The 22,523-nt window shown below is 32.1% G+C and overlaps 4 protein-coding genes across 4 annotated transcripts; 2 read left to right on the top strand and 2 right to left on the bottom strand.

The window, feature by feature from the left end:
• Positions 1-60: 60 nt before the first annotated feature.
• On the bottom strand, positions 61-1,257 carry LOC126654646 (uncharacterized). The gene has a single exon (XM_050348583.2). The coding sequence runs from the start codon at positions 1,171-1,173 to the stop codon at positions 340-342; it is 834 nt and encodes a 277-aa protein (XP_050204540.1). The 5' UTR covers positions 1,174-1,257; the 3' UTR covers positions 61-339.
• Positions 1,258-5,032: 3,775 nt separating this feature from the next.
• LOC126664991 (thioredoxin H-type-like) lies at positions 5,033-5,842 on the top strand. Its single transcript, XM_050357635.2, has 3 exons — positions 5,033-5,214; positions 5,371-5,493; positions 5,588-5,842. The coding sequence occupies exons 1-3, from the start codon at positions 5,128-5,130 to the stop codon at positions 5,717-5,719; spliced, it is 342 nt and encodes a 113-aa protein (XP_050213592.1). The 5' UTR covers positions 5,033-5,127; the 3' UTR covers positions 5,720-5,842.
• Positions 5,843-8,446: 2,604 nt separating this feature from the next.
• Positions 8,447-9,578, top strand: LOC126677744 (thioredoxin H1-like). The gene is made up of 3 exons (XM_050372514.2): positions 8,447-8,617; positions 8,898-9,020; positions 9,246-9,578. Exons 1-3 carry the CDS (start codon positions 8,462-8,464, stop codon positions 9,441-9,443), a joined length of 477 nt encoding a protein of 158 aa, XP_050228471.1. The 5' UTR covers positions 8,447-8,461; the 3' UTR covers positions 9,444-9,578.
• Positions 9,579-9,762: 184 nt separating this feature from the next.
• On the bottom strand, positions 9,763-14,986 carry LOC126677733 (beta-galactosidase 5-like). The gene is made up of 20 exons (XM_050372508.2): positions 14,615-14,986; positions 14,437-14,532; positions 14,226-14,338; positions 14,055-14,121; positions 13,847-13,939; positions 13,613-13,756; positions 13,415-13,503; positions 13,228-13,333; positions 13,052-13,139; positions 12,716-12,834; positions 12,453-12,617; positions 12,121-12,299; positions 11,832-11,941; positions 11,593-11,702; positions 11,348-11,458; positions 11,158-11,271; positions 10,871-11,073; positions 10,448-10,784; positions 10,207-10,318; positions 9,763-10,135 (listed from the first exon to the last, which is right to left on the bottom strand). Exons 1-20 carry the CDS (start codon positions 14,786-14,788, stop codon positions 10,113-10,115), a joined length of 2,553 nt encoding a protein of 850 aa, XP_050228465.1. The 5' UTR covers positions 14,789-14,986; the 3' UTR covers positions 9,763-10,112.
• Positions 14,987-22,523: the final 7,537 nt, after the last annotated feature.

The raw sequence follows: 22,523 nt of genomic DNA, 5'->3' as shown, positions 1-22,523 counted from the left end.
GACCCGAACAGAACCACAAGCAAAGCCAAACAGTGCATATCATATGAATTTGATTCGAAATGATCAATCAAAATCAAGAATTCTCCCAACATAATCAACAAGTATCCATTATATACAAAATCCCATTCATCAGTTTATGAAGGTCATCAATTGGAGAAGCGCAGAAACAAATAATATAATCAAAATTTACAACTTATATAAGTCCATTTGCCTGTATTACACTAATGTATAGCAAATTACCTGAATGATGGTTATACAGGATCCCTTCGCTATATAATTCTTCTGTGCTTCATTCAACTGTATATTACTATTCCTCCCCTTTCATAAATTGTTCCCTTATCACGATGACGGAAAAACGTCTTTAACGGCGGAAGCAGCCGTCAGATAATTAAGCGTATTCCTCAAAGTCTCCTTCTCTCGCTTCAATCTGGCCGCTGTATCCTCCAATTCAAGTAACGCCTGCTGCTCACGAGGCGCGCCTTCAAAAGTACTCCCGACGAAAAATGAAAACAGCGTCGGGAAAAGATTCTTACGCAAATCCGGCGCTTCTTTTTCAGGCTTTCCGTTTAATCTATTCGATAATCTAATAACGTCTTTCATATAAGTTTCCACTTCCGTCGATAAAGCATCCACGTCCTCATCTCCTGACGGACGGTCCTCCAGCCACGTCACCTCCGCTACAAGATAAGGCTTTGTACGGATGAGATTTGTTATCCGGAACCTCTCTTGTCCTTTGCAGATTAAAAAGAATCGGTCATCGACGAGACGCTCGTGTTTCACGATCTCACCTACGCAGCCGACTTCGGCGGTCCCTGTGGCGGCGTCGGAGTAGATGACGCCGAAACGGAGGTCGGTGTGGAGGAGAGTGTGCATCATAATGCGGTAGCGGAATTCGAAGATCTGGAGAGGGAGGATAGCTCCGGGGAATAAAACGAGAGGGAGAGGGAAGATAGGGAGCTCAACGACGTCGTCTGATTTCGGATGGTTAGTGTGGTGCTTCTCTGAGAAAGATGAGGCGGAGCATTTTAGAGAGGTGCCGCCGTGTCGTCGGCGGCGGCGCTTGTTAAGGAAGTTGAGAACGGAAGGTTGTGAATTGGAGTAATTAGGGTTTAATATTGTAGTGTTGGGGTTTAACGAGGGTTTGTGAGTAGAAATTAGCTGAAGCAGAGCCATTTTTAGAAACAAATTTAAAAATTCAGAGATACAATTACAAATAGATAGAATGAGGGCATCTTCTTTTTGTTCAGCTATTGAAATGACTTGCCACGTGGAAAATTTGATGATCTGGTGGTTTGAAGAAAAGGAAATAAGGATGTGGATAATGTGAGAAATTTATAGGAGGTGTGGTTTGGAAATTCCCACGTGGAGCACACATTTGCTTATGTAGGATCACAGATGGCTGTATTCTTTTAAATCCATCGCAAAAATATCTTCACGGAGTCATTTAAGTGTATCATCCTAATTGATTAAAAATTATATTTTATAGTAAAAAAATTAAAATACATCAAATATGATAAATTTTAATTATTAATTGTATTTTTTATTAAATTTGAGTCGAATTCGAATTCGAATTCGAATAGCTCGGTTATTATTCAAACTCAAAATTTTAAAATTTCGGCTAATTCAAGCTCGCACTTATATAATACATTTGAATTCAAATTTAAACTCTATTTTAACCTAAATCGCGCTCGGCTCGTTTACACACCTAGTATTAACCAACTTAACATCTAACCAAAACCTCCTGAACCTACGATTGAACAAAAAATGATCAGTGAACTTTACAACATGTTTTAAAACACATATTTGGTCTCTATATATTTATATCTTTATATGAATTGGATCCCTGAGCAATAATTTATATGTATTGACTCAATACACTTATGATTTAATAAATATTAGGTCGATCTGTCGTTCACAAATTATTCACAATGTTCGGTCAGACTGAAAAATTAGACGGAAAAATTTACTTTCAATAAAAATAATTGTGTAAGAATCCGATTCAAAAAAAAATAGTAATGTAAAAAAATGAATAAAAATTTATACAATTTCACTAACAACGCGTAGAATATACACATTCTATTTTCGTGATAAAAGAATCTAATATTTATAAAATCAAAAACATAAAAACTGATAAATTAAATTAAAGGAACCCAATCAAAAAATATAATAGAGCATCTATCTATTTTGCCATGTTTTATTAGTAGCTCGTAATTTTTTTTGGCATTTTTTTGACAAATACCCATGATATAGTAACATATTCTAAAAAACTAATTATATAAAAATGCAATAGTAAAGTGCAAAAGTTAATTTTTTTTTTATTAAAAATTTATTAAAAAGAAAATTATCTATTATTTATTTATTTACAAAATAATTAATATGGAAAAATTATTATTTTAGAATGCGGGAATAAATATTTGTTCATTTTAGTTATATTTATATATAATATACATAGATATATAATAAAAATTTGTGTTATGATGTTGTTATGCGCGGGGAAAATTTAGGTTTAAAGAGTATTGGGTAGGAGCAATAGAAAAACGGCTAATCTACTGGAAAGTTTGCAAAAATCGCGGATGGATAACTATGGGTGATCTATTGTGGGTGGGTGGGACTGTGAGCTATAGATTAAATAATATTTCATTTAACGATTTAATAAAAATATTAAATTACTTTTTTAAATTTTTTTTTTAAAAAAAATAGTGACGGATTAAACTTCGTCACTAAATGTTAAAAAATATGTAGCTAAATTTTTAAAAATTCGTTGGTAATTTATTTATCTGTAGCTAAATGATTTTGTTACGAACCATTTAGCGACGGATTTGTGCTACGACAGATAAACGACAAATTTCTAGTAGTGTTAGTCTTTTAACACGTTGTAACACGTTTGCTTATTAGCATTTACTATCCCTTCCACTTTGATTTCCAGTTATCGAAATATCTCATATGTCTTTTACTTAAACTTTAAACGCTTGATTAGTTTAGATATTTATGAATGGTATCAAATATCAAAACATTGTTGCTTCTGCTCCCAATACGATATATTGGATGAGCTTGTTGTTTGGTGAATACGCTTTATTGCTGAATATTCTTAAGGGCAGTGCACATAAACACGCCTCAAGCTTTAATCTTTTCGTTTTTCTACCGTGTGACGAACTACAACAATAATAAAAATAAATAAAAAATGGTATTGGCAAAACAAATCCTAACATTTGCGATTTAAGTCTAACGTTTAAAACATTACGAACCAAATTCTACTCTTTTCAATTTTTGCAATTTGTAGCCTAAATCGTTTTTCGGCCATTATTTGCAGATGTGGCAGCCATATTATTGGCATATTAAATTTTAACGTTTAAAATTTTTGCAAATAAAATCTCAACCTTTCGCATTTTTACACTTTGTAGGCTAAAAAGATTATAAAATGGTCAGAATGAATTTTAGATGAGGCCACAAAATACAAAAACTGGAGAGGTTGGAATTTTTTTTATATTGTTTTAAACGTTAGGCTTAATTTGTTTTACTAATACCCTAAAAAATATAGTGTATTTCTGAATTTTCTCCGCTAGCATAGAACAGCAGTATCATAATAGTTTTAAAATTACTACGCAATTCCAAAGGAAATTGTGTTCAACTTCTAATAAAATACTATAAGGTGGTGAAATGTGAGAAGTCATTGCAAAAATATAATCTTTTGTAAAAAAAATATTTATTAAAGACTAGAGGGAGTATACATGTTTCTATTCCTGCTGCTTAATTTTTTATTTTTTATTTTAATTCCTGCTTAATTTGTTCATACTTATATAACACATATACTTGTTTGATATGTTTGAAAATTTGGCGTATACTTTGAAATAAAATAATATATGATATATATGCATTGCATGAGGAAAGTAATAGAGAAAGTACTATTTTTAATTCTTATCTAGACCCGGTTCATGAAAAATTTATAAATCTATTCAATGAAATGTTAAGAAAATGAAAAAAAAAATGAAAAGAGAGATAAAACATTAAGAAAAAAAAATTATGTTACATTTTTTAACATTTTATTAGATAAATTCATGAAATTTTATATATCAGGTTCAGGTTAGATATTCCCCTATTCTCATCTAAATAGAATGTAGTACTTTTCCGTTGCTAATGAATAAATTTTTCTTCACATAATAGTAATTTGATTAATATAATTTTATTCCAACTAATGATGTGCAGTAGGTCACCCTTGGTAGTTAGATAATTAAAATTTCCCTTTCATACCAAAATGAAGCAAATATTACTGCATATAAATAGTAAAAATTTATTTAATTACAATGAGTCTCACATTTCAACGCCTTATTAATATTTTCTTAGAAATTAAAGAAGTAAGAAAATTGCTCATTAAATTACTTAGTATATAATAAACAAATACGATACTGTTTGTCTTTTAAGTGAGGAATAAAAGAAATAATTAAACAATCTAGTTTCTCATTGGTTTGAAATCGTAAGCGTAAAGAAGGTCGTCCAGCCCTTTTTTTGCTCTATACGAACTGGGAGGCTCGTGCAGGGGCGGAACCAGGGCTTGCCCAGGACCCCCAACTTTATTTTTTTAAAACCAAAAAATACCTTAACTTTTAATTTTTTTTTTACAAAAGGATACACTATTAACCTTGAATTTTTATACACTTGTCCCCTCAACTTGTTTTTATTCAAAAACCCCTTCAATTTTTTTATTTTAAAATATTAATTATTACCTTTAAATTTTTGTATAATCCGGCGAAGATTTTAAAAATCAAGGGAAAATGATTATGTTCGGTTAGTGGAGAAAATTTGAATAATGTATACGCCGTATTTGTTTTAAAATTGCTACGTAATTCAAAGAGAAGCTTGGTTCAATTTCTAAAGGTTATGAAATGTGAGAAGTCGTTGAATTGAAATAGTATTTTCCTAATCCTACTGATTACGTGTAAGCAAACCTCTAAATGGTATTGGTAATAAAATCGAAAATACAAGGCCGATTTGGGTAAGAGAAAAAAATGGAAGCTATTATATAAGTAGTAGGGTACGAGGTGAATATGCACACCAAATCTTAAAACGAGAAAGAAGAAAAAGAAACAGTTTTTGGTTTTGAGATTTTCAGAGTTTGAAAGAAGAAAAGAAATGGCTGAAGTTGGACAAGTGATTGCCTGCCACACCGTTGAGGCCTGGACTGAGCAGCTCGCCAAGCTACAGCAACCCAACAAATTGGTATATATATATGTCTTGTTTTTCTTTTTATGTTTGAATCATATATTCTGGTGGATTTTTTGAAGGCAGATCTTGAATTTAAAGTGTTATCATAATTAATGATTCTTTCAATTTAAAAGCTTATCTGAAAGTCTCTTATATTGTTTTTGAGTTCAGGTTGTTGTTGATTTTACTGCTTCATGGTGCGGGCCTTGCCGTTTCATTGCACCCATTTTTGAAGAGATTGCCAGGACCTTCACCCATATTACATTCTTGAAGGTGGATGTTGATGAACTGAAGGTATATATTTAATTTAAAGATAAACCCTAATATTTTAAAGAAACGTAAAATTAATAAGATTTATGAAGAAATAACACTTTGATGTGATGTGCAGTCTGTTGCTGAAGCTTGGGGTGTGCAGTCAATGCCAACATTTATGTTCTTGAAAGGAGATAAAATAGTGGACAAAGTTGTGGGTGCCAAGAAAGAGGAGCTGTTGATGGCCATCGGAAAGCATACTAGCTAGGCCGCTCAGTTATTGTCTGATTGCTTTGTGTTTATATATCTTTGTTGTCAACTTTCGGTTGTTTATTTCTTTTGTTTGTTTTGCCGTTGTTTATGTCTGTTGTCAACTTTCGTTTGTTTTGCCTCATGTGAGCCGTCGTTCATCCTCCATGTATGCTTGCTTTCCAATTTATGAACAATAAAGTGCTTCTACAGTCTTAATAAAATTGTGGGTCATTAGCTTTATCTCTTACAGTCTTAATAAAATTGGTGTGAAATCGATTTTATCATGATTTGAATACGTAGAAACTTTATTAAGACTGTAGAAACTTTATTGTAACCATACGTAACTTAGCTTTATCTCTTACAGATTGCATCATGATTTGAATATCGAGTGAACAAATTTCACATTTGAAATAATCCAAATCAGCAAAAAATCAAACACATCAAAGCGCGAGGAGAATCTCAGGAAATAAATTCTCAGATTTCTGGAAATTCAACCAACGACAAAATCAACAAAAAAAACCTACGTTTTGTTAGAAATTATGGAGGCCTTTTAACTGAAATAATTTTTATTTATTTGTACTAAGATGTAATTAGGACAATACTCACTTGCTATTTCTCCTTATAACACTTCACTCACGTTAATTACACTATGATGCACCCACCACTATGCTTTCTCTCATGCATATATACAAAATGAAGTGACAAGCCATATATATAGGCTTTTTAGGTCAGTGATATTGCTTCTAGGATTTTCCTAATGACTAACAAATTCTAAATATACGAATTACTAAAAAACTAGAGAGGGTGGAGAGTAAGTCTGGGCTAATAATCACCCATGGCTCTTGATTTTTAGGGTTAAATGTGTAAAACCCCCCTGATGTTTAATAACGGGCTCTAAAACTCCTAAGACGAAAATACCCCTGGCGCCGTCTTTTCTGGTCAACTGACAATCTTAAAAAAAATATCTGACGGCACCACATCATCTGACACGTCATTAAAAAATAAAATAAAAAATCAAAATACGCAAAATACCCCAACTCAATCCAATCCAGCTCAATCTAACCTAAACTATTCGGCCAACCTATCAACCGCCAACCTGAACACCGCCCCCGACACCATCAGAAATATTTTCGATCAACTTCCCCAAGTTAACGTTGACCGGAAAATTATTCGGCCAACCTATCAACCGCCAACCTGGACACCGCCGCCACCCGACACCATCAGAAAAATTTTCGATCAACTTCCCCAAGTTAACGTTGACCGGAAAATTTTCCGGTCATCGAAAAGGGCGGATCTGTTCTTCAAGAAAAAAAGTACTAAATTTCTGTTCTTAAACTTAATTATATAAGTAGTACTAAATTTCTTTTCTCCCTAAATTTCTTTAAATTTAAACTAATTAAACTATTATGGTGTGAAATCGATAGATAACGATGGTTGTATCACGTCAATCATATAACAAAATCGATGTTATTTATTGCTAATATTTAATGATAAAAAATTAATAATAATTAAAGATTTTTTATTATAAATATTATTGGTGTAAAAATTATGTATCATAACCGTTGCATGAGATAAACAATCGAAATAGATTCATATTAAAAATAAATTATTAATTTTATTAAATCGAATCTCAAATAAATCTAACAAGTAACTTACGCTAACACGTTATAACTGATTCGAAAATATATTTATAAAATTAGAAATTAAATTATCAACCATTTCACTAAAAAAGGCAACAAACAATAAAATACAATACTTTTAAAAAATTAGTTTGGCACATAAACAGTTGTACATTTATTGTTAATAAGTCTTTTATCTACCTTTGATTTTTGATTGGCAATAAATTGAATTTGACATGTGTTCTCTTTAATAAATTTTTAATTATAAAAGACAAAATAAAAATATTAGTTATTTATTGTGTTTATTGAAATTAAAAACCATAAAAAAAATTGGTTACCGTAAGAATTCTGAAGAAATAAAAAAAACTAAAGGCGGTTAATACTTTTTTTAGAGAGAAAAGAAATTTAGTTAAAATTTACAGTAATAATAATAGTTTAAGTCTTTTATAACGTTATAGTAACAAATATATAATTATATTTATATAATCAAGGATGTATAATTAATAAATTATCTTTCAATGCACTTTTAATACTACTTATATAATTAAGGATGTATAATTAAAAAAATTATATAATTACATTTGTTTAAAAATAACAAAAAATAAATAAAAAATCAATAGGGTATCAAAATGTGAGGAACGGATATTTTGAAATAAAATTAAATTTTTAAAAATGTTACTCCCTCCACTCTTTTTTAGTTGTCCATTTAGTCAATTTTATTTGTCTACAAATAGTTGTCCATTTAGTAATTTTATGTGATATTAGCTACTTATCTTCCAAGTTTACCCATCCCTAATAAATGACCTTATTTTTTAATTTAAAAGGTATTTATTAACTAATAGAGTTATATTAGTATTTTTTTTTATAAATTAAGACAAAAGAAGTACTATCTTGGTATGTGTAATATTGGCTAAATGTACAACTAAAAAAGAACGGAAGTAGTAATTAAAGGAGGGAGAATTTTCTAAGATTCCTAGTGACGACGTGTAAGCATACCTCACAATTATTCTCCTAAAGCGCGCTATCGCGTCCACAATAAGCTAAATGGCAAAATTCGTAATAATATCCAAAATACAACACCGATACCGGTAAGAGAAAAAGATAGCAAAGCGGTTATATAAATAGTAGTATGCTACGAGATGAACATTAGAAGAAAAAGAAACACTTTGCTTGAAGATTTTCAGAATTTGAAAGAAGAAAAGAAAATGGCTGAACAAGAAGGTCAAGTGATTGCCTGCCACACCATTGAGGCCTGGACTGAGCAGCTCAATAAGGCACAGGACACCGGCAAATTGGTACATCTCGTGCTTTTTTTTTTTTCAATCTATGACGAATTGAACGGTCTCTGGTGGATTATATGGCAGATCTTTGAAAACTGCCATTTTTTTTATAGTGATTTACTTAATTTTAACTACAGGTTCAAGCTCATCTTAGATTATCTTATTGTCATATTAATTCTGGTTTAATACTGTAATTGAATCGAAGTCGGTGCTTCGATAGTGTTATCGCCGCTTGAATTGAATTAGGTGGTTAAGTTCCGAAACTTGCTAACCAAAAGCTTGTTTTTGAGTTCAGGTTGTTGTTGATTTTACGGCTACTTGGTGCGGGCCTTGCAAATTCATTGCACCAATTTTTGCAGAGATGGCCAAGAAGTTGCCCCATATAACATTCTTGAAAGTGGATGTTGATGAATTGAAGGTAGTCTTCAATTCCTTTTAACCCTTTGTTTGATTCAATTCTACTATAGAATCTGTTTCATTTGCAAATGAATTACGTAATTCAGTCAAAACATAATAGATATGTATACTACATTTGTTCCAAATGAATTCAATGAACCAAATGCACACTAGATAATACTGAATTTTGTAGAAACGTAAAATTAAGATTCACAAAAAATGATAAATTTGCTTTTGTGTTTTCCAGACTGTTGCTCAAGACTGGGATGTGGATGCAATGCCAACATTTGCCTTCTTGAGAGGAGGTAAAATTGTGGACAGAGTTGTGGGTGCCCAGAAAGCTGAGCTGGAGAAGACCATCTTACTGCATGATACCCCCAGTGTTATTATTTCTGGTGCTAATACCCCCGGTGCTATTTCCAGTGCTCAAGTAGAGTCTAAATGACTGATGTTTTACTGCCGGTGTTTATGTATGTTATGAACTTCGTTTGTTTCCCCTTGTGCCAGGGGATCTCGTTCATCCTCTCTCTTTGGTTAGTCCAGGAGAGATGCTTGCCTTTAATTTATAGTACTTAATTAACTTCTTGTGCTTTAGTTTTTAATAAAATTAATCAATTATATAAAAAAAAAATCACAATGATCCATGGTTTTCAATAGAAGTCCCAATTAAGTTATTTTATACATAACAGAAATGGCTGTTCTGCAACATCATCATCAACTGTCTAGACTCTTAAAACTGTAAAAAATCACAGTTGATAGAGTGCTAAGATCAAAGACCCAGATGATTGCATTGCTCAATAACTGAGAAGAATCATAAACTACAATCTATTACATATCCTTTGTTTACACAAGAATCACTGCCTGTATTTTCCACTAATGAATCAACTTGTTCGTGGGGCACCAATAATTTCCTTATTCCTATTTTCCACCAATGAATTTACCTTTGTAGAACCAATTGCTTTATCTCCAAACTCTTATGAAAATACTAAATGCTGCAGGCGGCACGTTCCATATCCAAAAATCTACTACACATAGCTATACATTGTAGGTAGTTATGACCAAGCATCTGACATCCGATGTTACGTTCCATTTTGAACAATTGTTGTTTGCATCTTTATACTGTTCTCTCGGAGCTGCCTGCAGCTTCTAATTAATCACAATTAATTGGGAAATCGCCAACTCTTTGATGAATTAGGTAGTCATGGTACCTGTGGAACAGACAGCTTCAACTGATAGCTTCTTCAATACATTTGGACACGGATCAGCGCCAAAGTTACTGTTCGATATGATAACCATGCAGCTCTCCTGTCCAACGCATTTCTATAAAGTAGAATATTTCAATGGAAATGTATCAGTAAACTACCAAATAAAATGGAAAGAACAAATTTGAAACTCTGTTCAGATGCACATATATAAAGACGACAAGAACATAATGTGAAGAGAGCTTACTTTTTCTATAACTGATTGAGTATTCGGTGCATGACAATGTCCTTGCTGAAAACTTCCACAAGTTCCCAAAGGCGTACCAAAACTGGCAAATTTTATAGCTGCTATTGATTCCCCATGTGCACACCGCAGGTGAACATTGGCCTGATGAAGCATTGATGATTCAGAACTACTATCTGTACTATAATTCTCGATGGCAGGGTGATGTTCATGTATATCAGCACAAACACTTGTGATTGATTTCTTGACGAGAGATATCTTTGATGCATCCCCACCAAGCTCTTCAAAAACTACAAGCAAATTTTTTGTTGGCTTTAACCATGACCTTGGAACATGGTACCTGAAAATTTAAATCGGAAAATTACTTTAGTTTTATGATATAATGATTGCAGCTGCAGCTTAAAGTTAATTCTTCTACTGGTATACCATCGTTGAGTTGGTTGGCCGCAACCGTGTTGACACTTTGAAGGCCGGAATGTAAAAGTGTAACTGCAACTACTGCAGTCACCTTTTGCATAAGCCATCCAGTATCTCCCAATACTTTGGCCATTGATCCACATTTGACCCTTTCCCATGCTTTGCATATCCAAAGCTAATGGCTCATTTCCTCCAGGTGCATCAAAATAGGCCTTAAAATTCCAACGAGACAAAGCAACCTCGTAAGTTTTAACTAGCCTCTTAGAACTACAATTTCCACTATTTTGCTTCCTTACCTTATGCCACTTCAGTGCCTGCCCTTGGTTCGAAACTAGGGACCCTTGGATCCAATCAACCGATGAGGCGCCATTTGGAGAGACCAGATTCATTGCCTCTCCTTTTAGACCAACCTGTTCAATGTTACTTCATGACTTAAACTCTGTCACATTCACTAATGGAGTTTCACAAGCAGAAAAAATGCCGAACCTGATAGGACCACTTTTGACTTGCTAAGTCTTTCTTTCCCTGATTAAGACCTTGTAGCAATACTGGACCTAGTACCCCAGTTTTCCATGTCTCGTAGTGCAGGCCGATGTTCTAGATAATAGCAGAAATTGGTTAGTATACGCAATATATCAAGGGACCTGCTAAATGTTTCTACAATTTAGATCAATTATAGGTCAAGTCAAGTTGACTTTTTTTATGAATGATAGACACGAGAAGGAACCAACCGGTAATCCAACTGCTACGCTGAGCAATGCGATTCTATTTGATCCTGCACGTAGGTTGACTGGTCCTGTAAATGTAAATTGCCTATTCTCTCTGGTTCCAAATGCTGATCCTGTTGTTATAACGAAGCATTGCAAACTTAGTTTTTCAATGCAATAGAAAATATTTAGTTTATAACACTTGTCAAACCAGAAAAGTAATTCCGTTTAGGTGCTAAAAGATTTCAGATTCAACAGTATACCTGCATACTGCCCATTGATGAACACATGAACACCGTGACCTGCTGACTGCACAGTGAGACTAGGCTTTTGTCCGTTTCGAAGAAATGCTTCTGAGGAGCTAATGTCCACACTGCGAAGAAATTGGAACTGAAAACGTTAAATACATGATGCCATATGTAACAAGTATTATTAAGCGATCACTATATCATGGGTGAAATGTAAAAGCCGGAGATCGTCTCACACTGGGACTGGAAAAAAAAAAGACTGCAGAGGCACTACAAACTAGATAAAATATTGCGTTTAGCTCACCTGGTCAAATACCACAAATAATCACTGGTATCTCTAGTGACATTTATCTGCTCCAAAAGTCCAAGAGCTGTCATTCTCGAAGTGTCCCCTAGAGAAGAAATATCTTCACCATAAGTCTCCCAAGAGAACAACCCAGAACCAGTTGGCAGCATCTGCATACGTGAAGTTTGAACTCCAACCTAGTATATCATCGTAGGTTATAAGTCCACAAAAAGCTAAGTGATTCGTCAACAACTTAATTTAATAATTACAAAACATGGGGAATTTTCACTTTGCGACTCATATTCCAACTTGAAGCATATTGCAGCGAGAGTCTCTAGAAGCCTTCTTACCTTAGCAGTGTTAAATACCACATTCCTGCAATCAGGAAGGATACTTATGGACCATGGAGGCAAATCATAGTGCATATTTTTGAAAACCACCCTAGCTGTAGATTTGGGATTGTAATTGGCAAGAAAAGCTGCACAGTTTCTTGGTCCAGAAGAAAATACATGAGCCTGTAAGATGGCTATTAATTAGAATGGTCAACACATTAATTCTGATATAGATTGTCTAATCTTAAAAATGATATGGATTTCCATCAGAAATAGCGAACCTGTTGGTAAGTCCCAAGTGATGTTATGCTGGGATCTGATGATACTAAAGCATATTCACATAACTTGATAGCTTTATGAAGTGCTTTCAGATGACCGTATTTAGGTTCCCTGATCAAACCTTAATAAAAGAAAAGTTTGTTCAGATCTGGATTTTAAAGTTTAAAATCCTTACTTGCAGAGAACTCAACATTCAAGAAACTTCAGTTCTTGAAAATAATAGTGTTGGTTATCTTTATGTGAATATATTACAAGGAAGAGTAAATCTTCGACTAATGAACTACAACTCATACTGAACATGTTCTCTATTGCAATGAAAATGAGTTCAGTTCCCTTACCATATTCGTCTATTGGAGCATCATAGTCATAACTTGTTGTAATAAATGGCCCTCCTGCAGATCGTCCGAAGTTGGTTCCTCCATGGTACTATCAGGAGTACACAAAGCATAAAGCCAATTAGCTAGGATTAATTCCTTACTTTATATCATGAACATTATCATGCACTGAAACCAACCATGTAGTAGTTAAAATATGAACCACCCTTTTGTAAGAAACGACCAACTGCAAATGCCAAATCTTCAACTGGTCTTTCGTGAATGGGGCCGCCAAATTCAGTAAACCTTTATGATGGCAAGAAGCACAATATCGAAATCAGAAGAGTAAAATGCATCCAAACAGTCAAGTTTCCATTTAGTACTTACCAGCCACTCCAAGCCTCGGTCCACAATGTCGGTTTGTAAGGTTTGTTTGGAGAAAAAGCATCACAGTAAAAACCATTACATGAATTGATCTGTTGCACAAATTCAGGTTCAGCATTAAAGAGAAGTCTCCTGACACTGCTGCTAAGAAAATGATAAAATCATAGGAAGAAGATACGAGGAAAGATCGAGTTGTCTGACCACAGGATCCGGAGCATCATCTTCCTTGCACATAACCCATGGAACTCCTGTGTTTAATCCAACTGCCATCTTTGCAGCCCAGTTCATATAGGAATGACCAGCAGCCCCAAGCGCATTGCTCTCTGAACCATACTCATTTTCGATCTACACAAATTAACATTGAACAAGTTATACAATGAAATTGCTAAAGATCACAATACTCATCCAGCACATTTAACTATACAGATCAGATACCTGAGAAAGGATGATAGGACCGCCTTGTGATGCAAACAGCTTCTCTTTTTTCATCATTTGCACAATTTTTTGGGTGAACTCTTGCATTGCTGCCTTCAAAATTAACAAAAATCACAAAGATCAATAATATTCAAAGATTTGATTATATTAAAAGTTCTCATTTTCAGTAAATGAAACTCGAAAAACATTAATAGAATTAGTATGAAACCTTAAAAGGCTGATTATCTGTTCTGAAGCTGATGCCAGGGACATACTTCAACCAAACAGGAAATCCACTACACAGTGTCACACCAAGTTAGAAGCTCAACAAAATCATTTAAATTCAAGGCAGATAAAATAACAAATTTGGGAATCACAAAAGGAAAAATTTTGCAGGTACCCAAAATTCCACTCTGCACAAACATAAGGTCCAATACGGAGATGAACATACAGCCCCAGTTTCTGGATTGTTTTAATAAACCGAACCAGATCATATCTTCCATTAAAATTATACTGCAAAAACCCGAAATAAATTAAGAAACATAAAGATTAGTGGAAAAAGCTCAGTAACAAAATAAAAGCAAAGCGAAAGAGAAGATCCAAGAGAGTACATTGCCAGGAGAAGGCTCATGAACATTCCAGAAAACATAAGTGTCGATAACATCTAAGCCTCCATCTTTTGCCTTCTTTATAAGATCTTCCCACATCTACACCAAACAAAATACAATAATCAGCCATTAAAACAAACATTACTGAAATGAAAGGTTTATGAAAAACAAAGAGAAATACTTCAGGGGTACTTCTGGGATAGTGAATGGAGCCAGAGATGAGGATTCTCCTTTGCCCATTGATGATAATGGCTTTGTTATCATAGGTTACACTACAGTGGATCAATTTAAAACCACTCACTAACAGGGCCATCAAGAAGATGGTTATAATCTTGGAAACTGAGTTAGTTTCCATCTTTTAATTCAAATTGTAGACGTTGGAGGGAAAATTTGAAAACAGAGGAGTAAATGAAGTGGTCTGATCTACTGGTTCAGTACTACTTCTCTGCTACACAACATTTATCCACCTTCCAATTTCTTCAACTCTACTGACCACTGCCCACGCCATTCACTCAACTCAGCTGCTGCCCTTTATAACATGCTCCTATTATTGACTCTCTTCTTTTTTTTCAATTTTGAAATATTTTAAATATCATGTAATTTTTATTATTTTTTAAGATTACCAAAAAATAATGGAAAATGGACCACCGTCAAGCTAAAATTATTTTTGAACTGTAATGGTAGCTTAATAAAATTGCAAAAATAAAAATAGGGTGGTGGATAACATCAAACATTCATGATGAACAGAAAAACGGTGGACCGGTAATCCTAATAAATAAAGCCGATGGTGGAGCACACACATTTCACTATTGCATTGCAAGTAACCTGGGGCATTATGTTCAATCAGTGTTTTAACAACTGGACCGGACTGGTCGGTTCAACAGAAAACTGAAAGTCTGTCCAATTCAGTTTTTTTCAAGAATCAAAGATGTGGTTCAGATGGTTTAAATCAGAAAATATATGTACCTACTACTATGCACTATTAAACCGGTTGAATCAAAAAAATCGGGCCAGTTTCATAAATTTAACTATAATTTATTCTTTTTTTTTATTTTAAAATTTTATATAGTCTAGTTATATCTTTTTTATTACCATAATTCTTTGAAAGTACCTTATATAAAATTAATTATATTATATAAATTTATAAATATATTTATTTTTATATTGGGTGGCATCATGACTCATGAGTGCCTGGTGCCCACTTCAGTTCTTCAATTTTAAGCTCTTCTATATGTGACAAAAAAATTAGTACTATCTCTCTTGCTCATTTTCAATTTCTCCATTGGCCACGTTTTTGTGTGATGGCGATGGTACATGCAAATGTTTGTTTTATAAAAAATATTAAACATAAATTTTTATATAATTATATTTATTTATTTTAAAATTATTACTATTATTATTGATAAAAAAATATTTGTTTTCATTTTATAACTCAAGATAGATCTATATAGTCAATCTGAAAACTTTTCGTTTTAGTACATTTATGGAACAGTTGTATATCTAGTTCAATTATTGTTTTAAAATAGTTGGTCTTTGATATACAAAAGAATTACTAATATATGTATGTATGGTAGCCATGTGAAACACCGCCATACATGGTGACAATTTAATGGTGAGTGTATCTTTGTATTGGTGTTTCTCTTTAAAACACAAGCAAGGAAGGTTGGGCTCAAACCCTAAGGCAGCTGGTCTGGTTCTCGCTTGAATTTATCACCTCAAACTCTAACATGTGGACGAGTAATCTTCGGATCTTGTTTAATTTATCTCCTCTTTGATAACAAAAATTTAATGCACATCAAATTAAGAGAATACTACATTTTATAAAACTAATCCTTTTTCTGCATCTTAATTGCAACGATCAGTATTAAGTTATAGACATAAAGTAACACCCATCATCTCCAGTTTCTGAAATGATATTTTATGAGCCATCTCCTTCTTTTATCCCTTTTATATTTGAATAAGCAAAGTTATTGTCAATGAATCTTCTTGATAACGTGTGTTGATCAGTAAAAGAAAAAATAATCATGATTATGTGTCCCTTTTCACCCAATTTTGTGCTGACACGTTTGGGTTCATTCATCTCTTCACCTAAAACGAAATTAAAGTTGCAAATTATTATTAATTACGATGAAATGACAAATGATTTGAAAAAGGTGCATTATTAGTTTATAAATAAATTGTAATATTAGCTCATAAATACTATTAGGAAAATATGATACTCCGGTCCTAAATAAAGAATATCATGAACCAATTTTCGAGTTTTTTACATTATTGTTTTTCGTTCCTTTCTGATTTCGAGCGCAAAGCAAACCGGTCCTAAATGTCTAAGAAAAAATTTGATTAAGTATCCGCCGTTAAGCACCGTTCAAGCTGCCGTTTGTTTCTCTGTCCCTCCAATAGCTGAATGAATAAATTAACAAAGTGCACGTGATGGGAGTTTTTGTGCCGCTAGCTAGATCTCCGTTCCGTTTACGTCGGTGCGGGTCGGTTTTTTAATAAGCTGTTCTATGAATAGTAAAATGTCACTACAGATGCTAAATTAGCATTAACACTCCACGTGGATCCACGGATGTTGACATTTGAATTCTCTCTTTTTTTCGTAATTTTATGGCTAAACCAATCTATTGCTCTTATATTATACTCCCTCCGTCCCGTTTAAGAAGGGAAAAATGACTTTTTCACATATATTAAAAAAACATTAACTATTATAGTGTTTTTTTATTTTACCCCAATTTATGATAGTGTTGTATTTTATGTATAGACTAATACTCTCTCCGGTCCATAATATTTGTCGCATTTGGCCATTTCACATCGATTAAGAAAATAATAAATATGTCTTGATTTATGTATAGTTTTACTAAATTGTCCATATTAATTACCACTTGTTTTATGTTTGACTAGTTCTTTTAACCTTATAAAGTATTTATTGCTAGGGATACTTTTGGAAAAATAACAATTAATGCTTTCTTGAAACTCTAATGAGACAAATATTATGGACCAAAAGAAATTTTCAAATGCGACAAATATTATGGACCGGAGGGAGTAGTATTTAATTATGGAAAGAGAAAAGGGGGTAAAAAAGGAAAATTCATATAAATTGGCACAAAAAACACGATATGGCCTTTTTAAGTTGGACAAATAAAAATGGGATATGTCCCTTCTTAAATGGGACGGAGGGGGTATTATTTTTATTCAAAAAACGCTTATACTATTTTTTTATTCTTCAGATCCCTCTATTTATATAATTTTTGATTTTCAGATTTTTTTTTTTAATTTTCTCCAATCTCTCTTCTTATAATTTTTTTGTTCCTCCAGTCCCTTAAAAGGACCTGAAAATCGGAAGTTTGCTAAGTATAGGGATCTGAAGAAAAAAAAATAGTATAAAGAATTTTTTAACAAAAATAATATAGTATAGAGGCCTTTAGATGAGTTTAGCCTAATTTTTATTGAGCATGTATCAGGGTGGCACATTGCTCACAATTGGCAATACTTCTCTATAGGCTGAGTTTGAAATTTGAACCATGTCTGAATTTAAATTTAGGGATTAGAATTTTCTCCAATCAAATCAATTTGAGAGGTTAAGTTCACGATTTACACCGTTCATAAAGTAACTGGTGTAAATCAATTTAATGGTGTAAATTTAATGAATTTGACCCGGGAATCTCAATCCTAAATTTGAGATTTTATCTAAAATATTACCCAAATAATGAAAATAATAGAAAAATCCGGATTTACCTTTTCTTTTTTTGAATACATGTTTGACCGAAAAATTTGTGAAGATATTTTAAAAAATAAAAATAACTGTAAAAATAATTACACGTAAACCAACACAATATAATCAAACTAAAATTAAACCAACCCACGTTCATCGACCACCGGCCGTCTCCGTCCATCCACTTCTACCTCTGATGACCACCGCCAACAATCTGCAACAGAAATCGCTAGTCATCATTAACCACTGCTCTCCACCGTCGGCCACCACCCCACGATCGGTCACCGCCATTCTAAAAGCTAAACTCTTAAAACTAAAACCCTAAATTTAAGTAAACAAAGTAATATTAGCATGTTTATATATATTTAAACTTAAATAAGTATTTTATTTTACCAGTATTTTTGGTCAAACAAAAATTATCTTCAAAAACAATATTCGACTAAATATGTTTATAATTATTATTATTTTGACAGAATAAACAAATCTTTTTTTTCTTTGGACATTTCCGAATTAATAAAAACAATTTTTATAAATTGGATGTGTAAAAACGTAGAAGTGGCAATTTTAAATTATACTTATACAGATAAAAAAACAAAAGAAAGTAAGAAAAAAGACGAGGACAAAAGAGAAGACGACAAAAGAGAAGACGACAAAAGAGAGGAAAGGGCTCAGATAGAAATAGCGGAAGCGACAGGCATTAGGCACTATCGATGTTGATTCGAAGAAAAGTTAGGATACAGTTTTCTCTTCAAATTTATATTCGATTCGGGTTTAGTATAGTTATTTCAACCTCAAGCCATATATAATATTTGTCCAAATTCTGATCGTTCTTTTTTTTATATTTATAGAGTTTAAATTCTTATTAAAAAAGATTTGCTATCAAATCTAGTTTGAACCAACGAGCTGTAGTTCAGATGATATAAAAGATGGACAATAAACTGTCTAAGGTCGTGGGTTCAAATCCTCCCACAAACGCTTCCCTCTCTCCAATTTTATAAAAAAAATATAGTTTGAATCAAACATAAAATAAAAAATAAATATTCAAATACAGCCCAAGCAGACATAATTTGAGCAGATCAAATGAATATTTGGCCCGATCATCAAGTCTACTCTAGGCGCATCAGTGAGCTTGGATCGGACGTAAGCTGAATTGGAGAGAAAAACAAGCATTTGGCATTTGCATATGATCGATCTGGAGTATCATTGTCCCTTGTGTAGCAACCAAAAAAAATATAAGACTAAGCCATATATACTTAAAAAATGATAAAGAAATTCTCACATTAGCTATAAAGTGGACAATATGTTATATAACAATGAGTTAAATATATGAAAAATATGTTGTTCATGTCTCCTTTAAAAAAATATACTTTGTACATAGATGAAGGAGATAATTGCTAATGAATAAAGGATCAATTCACTCTCTCAAATTAGCACGAAGTATTAAAAAAATCAATTATAAAAAAATGGATAAAAAATCCAAAACTTTGCTAAACCGAATCAAAAAAATTGATCCCCTATTCACAATTTCAAGTTGGCAGAGTGGTCTAAAATTTGAAAGACCTAAAATTTATTTTATTTATCAAGTTGGCATTTAATAATTTGAAGTTAAAGAGTTGGAGGCTAATCAATAACATGGGTACAGTACTCTTCGCAGAACTTGGGTAATTTTTAATAAGGAAGAGTGGTATGTTTCTGTGAGTTGTATTTCTAAAACAGATCAAATGATCCACTTTGAAGTCAAGAAAGAGGAGAGAGTGTTTGATTGCACTTTCATTTATATATGATGTCAATGATAGCTTATCCAGAAAAGTTTTATGGAAGAATTTAATTGAAATAGTTAGTTCGTATAACTGATCATGGTTAATAATAGGGGACTTTAATTCAGTTTTGAGAGACAGTGAAAGAACTAGGGGTAATACTGTTATTAAGAGTGACTACCAGGAGTTTAATGATTGCTTGAATTATTGTAATATACTTGAGTTAAATTGGAGGGGAATTTGTTCACCTGCTAGTAGAATTTGGAAGTTGGCGTTGGTGAGTGAAGAATGGTTTAATATGTTTGAAAATTTTGAAGCTCGAATTCTCAATCAAGATATTTCTGATCATTCTCTTGTTATTGTGGTTTTCAATAATCCTCCTGCTGCTAGAGCCATAAAATTTGTTAAATTCAGTTAGATTATTCAATTCGACTCAGTTTTTGTACCATTATCCTCTAGAATACGTCAACACAAACACATCTTTTAACTTATCATTGATGACATGCATGAAAAGTAGGAAGATATAAAACTTGTAGATTGGACAAAACTACTGAATTCCAATTATTACAACTCACGGCAGGCACATGGATTGCAGGTTTTCAATTCAAATCTAAACATACTTCAGCGTAGTGGTGAGTTCTAAAATTTAACGGGAAAAAATTGACATATGTATATTAAAATTAAACGTACAATCAACAACAGAGAATTTTCATCAACAAAAAAACAACAGAGAATTACTGTAGAAGAATAATTACACATTATACAATGACATATGTATGTTAAAATTAAACTTACAATCAACAACAGAGAATTCACTGATCATACAAAAATTAATCTAGTGCAAAAAGGTATCTGCTTGATTTCTAACGGGAGCAATCATCAACAAACTATTATTAGGAAAAACCAAAGCTTCAGAGGAGGAGAAATGGTAGTGAATAGCGCTGCAACAAATGATAGATATTAAAAATGGAAAGACAGTTGTTGTACTCACAGAAGAGGAAGATGATGCAGAGGAGCGGTAAAGGAGGATGACAAAAATTTGAAAAAGGAACGCCAATGAACATCGCTGGAATGAATGATAAATATTGAAAGGAGTAAGACAGTGGTTGTACGTGTTTAGAAATAAATGAAAGTGAAAGAAAAGAAAGAGAGTAAGAAAATAATCTTTGAAATGAGCATTTGTTATGAACTAATGAGGTTAATAATAATTAATAGGTGTAGAGTAAAAACATAAAAATATTTTTTTCTATTTTTGTTGTGATGAGGTAAGAATTATAAATATTGTTAAATAATGGAGTGTTTTTTAAGATTTTTATTCATAAAATCCTAATTACATTTGGGGCTGGGTCGGGCTATTATGGGGCTTCTTTAATACAAAACAGCTCTAAGATCTCCTTTTTTGTGCCAAAATAAAAGGTGGGCATCAATAATAAAAAGGATTGCTGCTTGCATTTGAAGCCAGTCCATGCTATTATGGGCCTCTTTGAATACATATCAGCTTTAAGATCACTTTTGATTCGTTTTGGTGTGCTACAACATGACTTGAGGTGTATTCTAAGCCCCCTTTACAACAATTCTTCTTAATCACTAAAAATCTTTTATAAATGAATTTCATCAAAATTCATTTGCAAATGAATTACGTTATTTGAAATGAAAAATTAGAAATTATAAAATTAAATAAATTCTGGATATTTGTATTTGGAATGAATTTATAATTCAATTCCTATTAACTCTATTTCTAAATTAATTTTATACCCATTTAACTAAAAATTTAAAATAAAATCAAATTAAATTAATACTGCTAAACTTTTTTATATTAAAAGTAACCAACTATAAACTTTTTTATATTAAAAGTAACCAACTGTACTTACTCCATAATATAAATTTAGTATGTACTATATTACATAAAAATAATTACAATTAAAAAAATTAAAATAATAACCAATATCAAGATTATAGATTTAGATCGTATAATAAAAAAAAGAATGTGGTGGAATAATGTTTAAAGTTCTATTTGTATTTGGACTCTATCAGAAAGGAAATGTGTTGGAATTAAACATTTTTATTAAAAATATTTAAAGAATAGAAATAATAATTATATTTATTTTATATTATATTATAAATTTATCGAATACCATGCATATAAAAATATTTAAAATTAATAATATGTAAGTTATATAAAATTGTTTTAATGACTTTTGAAAATTAAATTTAAAAATATATATAAAAAAAGATGGAGATGGAAATTAAGAAGAAGGTAGAAAGAAAAAATAAAAATAAGATATTAGTCATAAAAGTAAAGAGAAAGAGAAAAAATTAAATAGTTTTGTATAGTAAGGATAATTTAGTTAAATATAATTGTTATTTTAAAATTTATTCATAAGTTCCACCTATTTTAGTTGGATTTATAATTTCTCAAATTATAATTAAATACAATTTCAGAATTTTAATTTCAAAAATATATTAATACAATCATTTATTTCAAACACAAAAATTTGGAATCAAAAATGAATTCCATATAATTTTAAAGAATTTGTCCACTGCAATGCAAAGGAACCCTAAGATTCTCCTTCAAAGCATATTATACTTTTTCAATCGAACATTGTAATTCGGCAAACCCC

The sequence above is a fragment of the Mercurialis annua genome, linkage group LG1-X, assembly GCF_937616625.2.
Source record: "Mercurialis annua linkage group LG1-X, ddMerAnnu1.2, whole genome shotgun sequence".
NCBI lineage: Eukaryota > Viridiplantae > Streptophyta > Magnoliopsida > Malpighiales > Euphorbiaceae > Mercurialis > Mercurialis annua.
The sequence above is the reverse complement of the archived record's forward strand: the minus strand, read 5'-3'. Positions and strand labels throughout refer to the sequence as shown.

Excerpts from the sequence above, each read along its gene's own strand:
- LOC126677733 (XM_050372508.2), bottom strand. The coding sequence starts at position 14,788 with ATGGAAACTAACTCAGTTTCCAAGATTATAACCATCTTCTTGATGGCC. Across the intron at positions 10,785-10,870 it reads GGCCAACCAACTCAACGATG|GTACCATGTTCCAAGGTCAT; the intron begins GTATACCAGTAG and ends TTAAATTTTCAG. Across the intron at positions 10,136-10,206 it reads TGAAGCTGTCTGTTCCACAG|GCAGCTCCGAGAGAACAGTA; the intron begins GTACCATGACTA and ends TAGAAGCTGCAG.
- LOC126654646 (XM_050348583.2), bottom strand. The coding sequence starts at position 1,173 with ATGGCTCTGCTTCAGCTAATTTCTACTCACAAACCCTCGTTAAACCCC.
- LOC126664991 (XM_050357635.2), top strand. The coding sequence starts at position 5,128 with ATGGCTGAAGTTGGACAAGTGATTGCCTGCCACACCGTTGAGGCCTGG. Across the intron at positions 5,215-5,370 it reads TACAGCAACCCAACAAATTG|GTTGTTGTTGATTTTACTGC; the intron begins GTATATATATAT and ends TTTTGAGTTCAG. Across the intron at positions 5,494-5,587 it reads TGGATGTTGATGAACTGAAG|TCTGTTGCTGAAGCTTGGGG; the intron begins GTATATATTTAA and ends TGTGATGTGCAG.
- LOC126677744 (XM_050372514.2), top strand. The coding sequence starts at position 8,462 with ATGAACATTAGAAGAAAAAGAAACACTTTGCTTGAAGATTTTCAGAAT. Across the intron at positions 8,618-8,897 it reads CACAGGACACCGGCAAATTG|GTTGTTGTTGATTTTACGGC; the intron begins GTACATCTCGTG and ends TTTTGAGTTCAG. Across the intron at positions 9,021-9,245 it reads TGGATGTTGATGAATTGAAG|ACTGTTGCTCAAGACTGGGA; the intron begins GTAGTCTTCAAT and ends TGTGTTTTCCAG.